The 7,482-nt window shown below is 42.9% G+C and overlaps 1 protein-coding gene across 1 annotated transcript; it reads right to left on the minus strand.

Annotated features, from left to right (window-relative positions):
* Nucleotides 1–4,065: 4,065 nt before the first annotated feature.
* Nucleotides 4,066–6,207, minus strand: LOC112396086 (disintegrin and metalloproteinase domain-containing protein 29-like). Its single transcript, XM_024739598.1, has one exon. It carries the CDS (start codon nt 6,049–6,051, stop codon nt 4,066–4,068), a length of 1,986 nt encoding a protein of 661 aa, XP_024595366.1. The 5' UTR covers nt 6,052–6,207.
* Between the last annotated feature and the right edge of the window lie 1,275 nt (nt 6,208–7,482).

The following is a 7,482-nucleotide window of genomic DNA, read 5'->3' on the forward strand; positions in this document are numbered from 1 at the left end:
AGACTCCTGGAACTCCCTTGCTTGGGCAATGGTAACTGGAATGGACTTGTGCAAAAATCTTGGCCTGAGAGGTCTCAGACTCCTCGAGGATAAAGATGCAAAATTTTTAAACAAACAATATAGAGAGTCTCCTGTTTTTCCTGTATGTTGTGCTCTTCCCCATCTACTTTCTCCTTTCTTATACTCATACTTCATGAGTATCGAAAACTACCACAAGGCTTGCAGAAACAGTTCTCGGCAATAGTGTTCTGTTGGTTATCGGGACTCCTTCAAGGGGCAGGATAACAGGAAAGGGCCTCAGGCACTAGTTTTGGTTAAAGGTGAAACTGCTGCTAAAGTTAAAATATAGGACAGTTACTCCGATTCTTCTTCTTACAGAAACCCTGAGCCTGCTTCAGCTGTGAAGCCACCTGGTCTGCCATTGTTCTCTGATACGCCTCAACTCAATGAAGATTTACCCTCTATTGGAGTCACAGAAATCTTAAAAAAAAAAAAAAAAAAAAAAGTTGGTGCCATTGCTTGGGAGAAGGTGGAAGAATTTCCAGCACTGCCTGGTGGGGTCCAAAACAGAACCGATCAACTGAGCTTTGGTGTGGAGGTAAGTCCTCCTTCTCTTCTTATTATTATTTGTTTGTTTTTGGTTTTTTTGTTTGTTTCTTCATAGTTGGAGTTGCGGGGCCATGACCATCTCTTGAAGGTCAACCTTTTGTCAGACTGAGGTCAGTAATTTTCTTCTGCTTTCTGGAGAATTTTGGACAAGCAGAGAATTAGGCATTTTTCCTAAGGTAGGTCATGTCCCTCTTTCTACCTCAGACTTCTTTTACCCGGGGAAACTCCTCTTTTACCCAAACTGCTGGTCAGATTTGCTCTAGAAATATGGTCTGCCAGAAAGATCCTTACTCTATTAATTTCTACTCAAAGTTGCATGGTTTCATTGAGTACGATCTCAAACTGTAGTGGCCCTTTGGTTTCTTGGGCATGTCAGACTTGTGAGTGTGGCACCTTAGAAGAAAGGGCATTAGAATAGCCATCACACCATGGGCAGTCTACCTCAGTTTGAGGTAGAGATAGATGGGCCCCTGGGCTGCACAGCTGGTGTTTGTCAAGTGGAGTAAAAGTGAAGCTTTGTTCTCCCCCCAGACACTCCAAGGACAAAGCTAGTGGCAGAAGCTGAGCTCTGCTGAAGTAAAGAGATAAGATGACCACTCCTGAGGTCAAGGAAAACTTCCCTGTCTGCACATGCGCAGGAAGGCTCCTTGGGGGTCAAAAAGGGAGGGGCGCCGCCCCCTAATAATCTGTGGACATACCCCCAGGGGCCTCTGCGATGGGATCCATCTTAGCAAAAAGTTGCACGTGCATGTTGGGGAGGGTCCTAGGACAGGTCAGGTGTGAAAGAAGCAACAAGATGATTGACCAAAGGTAAACAAAGACCCGGAAGAACCATCCTATATAAGTGATTTAAATCACCTCTTTACTGTGCTCCTCATTAGATTCCAGAGGACACCCATACCCCTTCTCTCCTTTCTCTCTGGGTGTGTATTTCTGTCTTGCTTCAGTATTAAATAAACGAACTCTTTCTCCGGTGCTCTCCCACTTATTGAGCTGTGTCTCTAATAATAAACTTTGTACCTGTTTTTGCAGTTTTTGCCTCCTTAAAACATTCTTGCTTTCAAATGGGGCAAGAGCCATGGGGACTTTGCTTCTAGCCTGTAGCCCCTGGTGGTCTAGTGGTTAGGATTCCTGGCTTTTCACCCAGGCTACCCAAGTTCAACTCCTGGGCAGGGAACTAAGATCCCTCTTCAGGACAGCTCATTGCTGTCTCTCTGAGATCAAGTTGGTACAAAGAAGCCAAGAAAGGAAAGATTTTGAACAGATTCTAATATTCTGTGACCCCTAGTATACAACTTTCACATTGCTTCTTCCTGTCCCAGAGACCTTGTCTTTCTATGTCTACCTATGTTTGTGTGTCTCACAACCCCACTCCTTTCTCACCTTCCTCCTATCCATACCCCTGTTTTCCTTTCTGCCCCCTTGATTCTCTTCTTCACTTTCTGGTGCTCCCACTTACCTTTGTTCTGGAACTTCACCCTTTCTTGATATGCCATAGCCCTAGCAATAGGAAAAAAAAAAATCTTCTAAGGCTATCCCTGAGCGTGTCTGCCCTTATTTGACTGGGAATAATCCAACCACGTTAACTTGGCTGTAATGATTCAGTCTCACATATCTGGCACCAATTAGAAACTGATTTTAAGGAATACCCATGTTGGACCTTAACACGAGACAGCCACCTTTTAAAAGTATGGCCTATACCTGGAATATCAAATGTTGTTTAGAAACATAAAATAGACTGGAGATCACACTCATCCTCAGGGTAAAACACTTAGGTCAAGATTTTGGAGATAGCCTGGTAACCAAAGAGAAAACATACACAATTGACTGTAGGGTACTACAAATTAAACACCTTGAGGGAAACAAAAGGTCCTTCACCAGTGCAAAAAGACCAATAAGGACATGAGTAGATATCAGAAAAATAGAAATAGAGAAAAGAAGCTACAGGGGCCACAGTTTTCACCTTTTGGCAAATGGACTGCTAATTTGAAACAAAATCACCCCGACCACACACCCCGACCCACAGGAAGAAAGATACTTCGTTTTCATCAGGTGCCTTTGGATCAAGGAGAAGTAACGATGTTCGTAAATGGTCATCCAACTTCTATTTTAATAGATATTGGTGCAAAGAGCGAATGCAGTAACATATGTTTGACAAGGGTATGGTAAACTGGGTCTCAGACCTGTCAAGGGTGAAGATCCAGATTACTCTACTGGATAAGCTCTGTGGACAAGAAATGCTGCCTAAGAGAACTCTATAAAAGTTGGACAAATTAAAATGTCACAGAGTGGCAATCCCATTGATTCTCTACTGCTGCATCCTTCCTCTTCCCTTAGGTACCTACCCTCATCTGGACTCCATATTTAGAAAGGGATTTGATCCAACGTCTGAGACATTTTAATAGCACGAATATAACACATCTCACTTATGAGACCTGCTTCTACTACTCTCTGATGAAGCGATTGCTTCCTGTTTCCTTTTATGTAAGTTTTTGTTCCTGTACATATTATACGTCAGGCACGCAGTTCCATCCTGTACTTTATAGACAGGCTGTGCTTAGGCAATTCCTAGGATTTTAAATGTGAGATGGTATGACATTAATAACTAGGGCCCATAAGAAGTGGTAAATCAGTGATCAATGGCTCCTTGTGTGATGGTTTTACAATAAAAGATATCAAATGCCAAAGTCCTTATACTTGGAATACTTCTGTTTTAGCACTACCCAAGAGAGAATGAAAGAGTCAGCATTTATTAAGTGCCTAACATATTCCAGGCCCTTCTTAGGGCCTTTCTTTGGACCATCACGAAACCCCAGAAAAGTACATTCATCTCTCAGTGTAACATGTCAGATATAACCTTGATCCTCTGAAAGCCTATGACTTTGGACAAGATCACATACTTAGCAGGTCGTTGAACTACTGTTGATATTCATGCACTTATGACCCCAAATTTTTGATCTTCCTACTGTATCTGTCAAGGTGTCTTTTATGCTATCTTTTATGTTAGGCTTATTTAACACTAGCAAAAACATGAACCAATAACACAAATCTAGTACATAATCAACTAAGGGAAAGTCTAATAAACGATTAAACAAGTGCATACCGGTTCAAACAAGGAGTGCTACAGGCATATCTGTGAAACTTTAGTATGCACAACATAAATAAGTATAAGTCCTCCTGTTGTTGAACCTAACAGTTCCCACTATCATCTACAAGAGTAGTAAGACTATGACCAGATCTAAAATATTAAATGCATTGAACCACACAGACCCTTTTTAAGTTGCCAAGTCATTTTATTTCAAGATAACAACTTGGGAAGAGTTATGGAATTATGTAATTAATCCTGTAAGAGTGATTATCGATCATTTCTTCCTGTAAGTGCCAAAGTAATTTTCTCCATTTTGTGTGTTCCAGTTTGTATTTACTTGGGTTCAAGGGGTTATTTTTTCCAACGGTTTATTTTTTGCTTTCCATAGTATCTTTTACATAGAAAAAGACACCTATCACCGCTGAAAGCAAAAGAAGGAAAAGACGAAGAAGCAGTAGAGCTATTCCTCTGTTTATATTCTCTAGTAGCCTGGCTCGAATACCTATTTCTCTGTTACGTGGGGGGCCACTATCTACACTGCCACCTGGTCCTTTCTCGCTACAATTTGGTGGTTTCCAGCCTTGCTGACAGTGACAATGTCTTCGGTTGTTGCATACCCCTCTGTAATTGCACATCTTGACATCACAGGCCAAACCCATGTCTTGAATAAAAGTACAGTTTTGGTCCTTACAGTATGATCCCGGGCCACATGACGCACCATCCACTACCAGCCCCATTTCTGGTGAGTCTGTCCCATAATGGGCATCGTACCCAAAGCAGCTTTTTGGTTTAATATCTTGTACCACTATATGATGAAATGTAGTGTGCTCCCCACCGCCAGGAAGTTCCTCCACAAGAGCACAATGCAGCATTCCACACAGAACATCATCTGGTTTACATTTTACAGGACGTCCTCCTCCTGGAATCAGCCTCACACCACAGTTCCCAAATCGGTCACCTATGATATTCAATGTTTTATAGCATGCTGGTGCAGCATCTTTTACTTTATAGCCAAAGAGGGCTTGACACTGCATATCACGGTCACTACAGTTTCCCTTCACACAAACAGCTAATGGCGAACATGGGGTTCCATCCTGGATATAAGTGTCAGTTGGACAAACGTGCGTTGCCCCGTTACAGTATTCTGGTAAATCACAAATACTAAGAGTATCTCTGCAAACAGTTCCAGGTTGAGCATATTTACACTTAACACAGCAACTTCCTTCATTGCAATCACTGCCACCGGTGAGGACACAATCGTTCTGACAACACGGATCCCTAGCACAGTCTTTCAAGGTGCCACAGTCACATTCTTCCCTCTGATTTACGATCTTGTCACCACAGCGAGGAGCTACATAAGGAAAATTACGGTATGGTACATTTGGTGAACTCAAACAAGGATCCCACATAGAAACCCGCTTATGCAGTTGGCTATAGGTACAATTGCTCATCATATCTAGAAGACCAGGCTCAGGAGCCATGATGCAGTGATCTCTTCGAAAACAGTGACAACCTGGACCATCGTGTACACAGCCCAGAATATGACCTATTGCATGTGCTGTAAGAGTTGAAGCTAAAAATATGTGATATTGTGAAACAAATACATATAATGCTCCCCAATTGGGGTTGCATATTCCTTCATGGTTGCTATAATATGAGGACCCAGCGAGTTTATGTCCTGTGAAAAGAATTGAAGTATCATGAGGAATTTGTTTATACCATCCCCACCATTTCCATAAACCAAATTCATTTATTGCAGCTGCAGCCCTAGACCATTTGTATAAATCTACCCTATCCATGCCATCCCATATGCACAGAAGACGAATCAAAACCTCAAGTTGACCCTGGTAGAAAATGCTATGCAATATGTTGTTTATAATCACTACATTCTCTACTATACGTGTATGATTACGGTTCTGAACAACTAATGAGTTAGAAACTGTGTAGTGAAGTTTTAAGTATTTCCTATGCGGCCACCACAAATACGCAGGAGCTGCTCTAGGTATCTCAGCAATCATCGCCTCCTCATATGCTTGATTTGTATCTTTCATTTCAATCTTACATTTTGCATCCTCTGCTGGTGTTTTTTGTGACACAAGCTGAGAAATCACATGCTCGAATTTGGAAGAAGCCTCCAGTGGTTTGATTTCGTAAGTGAAGTCATCCACCTGCAGCATGCCATGCAGACCCCCATAGCAGGTGTCCAGTGTGCCCATGGACCCAGGAACCCCTTCCAGGTAGCTAAAGTAGTAACAGTCTCGGGGGATAAAAGGGTAGTCCTCCTGCATGGCGCCTTGGTCGTTATCGGTGATAACAGGAAAATGCCTGGGCAGCAAGCTCTTCTTGACTCTCATGTGAAGCACGTGTCTTTGGCCACTGAAGCGAACCTTGTAGGAGAGCTGGCCTTGTGTTGTGGCTCCACGCACTCTGTGGGACACCTTCCTGGGGATCACAATTTCAGAGGAAGTGAAGCGCCAAGCTGGGGGGTCATGGGAGCAGCAGGTCGGAAACAGGAGCAGCCAGAGCAGAGGCAGCCAGAGATCACCTGCCAGGTGGGCCTGGGCCCAGGCAGGCCCCATGAGTGAGGAAGCCTGTGACCAAAGAAATCCACTCCAGCGGGAGGCAGGCAAGACTATCCCTGCAACAGCAACTCCTAAACAGCAGTCTAGTCCTGAGGAGAGCAGAGAGAGACTGGAGGCTGGGCATCCCCAGAGAGGTGCAGGAGGGAGGGGGCAGCTCTTACATAACAATGGTGTATTCATGAGGGGGAGGGGCTGTGCTAAGTGATCCTGGGGATCCTGGCACAGGGCTCTTAGAGAGGAGGAAACATGGGAGAAATTAGGAAAAATAGAGTGTATAGCTTGGGCTGAGTGGTCCCACGGCCTCTTGGAGAAGTCACAGGGGAAGAATCAGTGGGTGTTGTGCAATTTTAAGACAGTGATTGACATTTTTTTCCTGAAACCAAAATGAGACAAGGCTTCAATTTGTAATTAAGAAATTACAAAATGGAGAGGAGAATGGAAGCTTCTTTGTGTAAGAATTTTGAGGAAAGAATCAGATTCTCTCATACTTTATAAAAATGAAATGTGTTGGGGGTGATTAACGGAACAAAAGAATAAATAGTGTCACGGGTAGAAAAGGTAGGGTAGATAGTAATAGTTTCTAATAAAGTTAAACTTATACTTGCCCTACATCTCAGTGATTCCAGCCATAGGACGTTCCCCACAGCGATTCGTATGTGGATATTCATAGCAGCATTATTCACAAGTTTATTCCAGAGACTGGAAACAAACAACCAGTACTCAATAGATGAATGGCAAACAAAATGGCATATTCATTCAGTGGGATAATCCTCAGTAAATCTGAACAAGTTTCCACCATGTGTAAGAACATGGATGTATCTATCTCATAGATATTATGATGATAGAAAGAAATCAGACCAAAGAAACTTTATATAGGACTTCATTTGTATGAAGTTCTGGAATAGTCCAAAGTAATATAGGGGAATAGAATTTAAATCACTGTTTTCGTGATGTGAGGGAAGGGAGGGATGGAGGGAAGTTTCTGGAGTGATGGGAAACTTCTGAATCTTGATTGGGGCGTGCTCAAGATGAACGTTTGAAATCCTCACCCCCAAGGTGGTGGTATTAGCAAGTGGGGTCTTTGGAAGGTGATTAGTGCTTTTATAGAAGAGGACTCAGAGAGATCCTTCACCCCTTTTACCCTGTGTGGTTATGGTGAGAAGATGTCATTTATGAGCCGGGAAGTGCTTCTCACCAGATACT

Source organism: Neophocaena asiaeorientalis, unplaced genomic scaffold (genome assembly GCF_003031525.2).
Source record: "Neophocaena asiaeorientalis asiaeorientalis breed wild unplaced genomic scaffold, Neophocaena_asiaeorientalis_V1.1 scaffold348, whole genome shotgun sequence".
In the NCBI taxonomy this organism is placed as follows: Eukaryota; Metazoa; Chordata; class Mammalia; order Artiodactyla; family Phocoenidae; genus Neophocaena; species Neophocaena asiaeorientalis.

Bases quoted from the DNA above. Each gene is read 5' to 3' on its own strand.
- LOC112396086 (XM_024739598.1), bottom strand. From the start codon at position 6,051: ATGAGAGTCAAGAAGAGCTTGCTGCCCAGGCATTTTCCTGTTATCACC.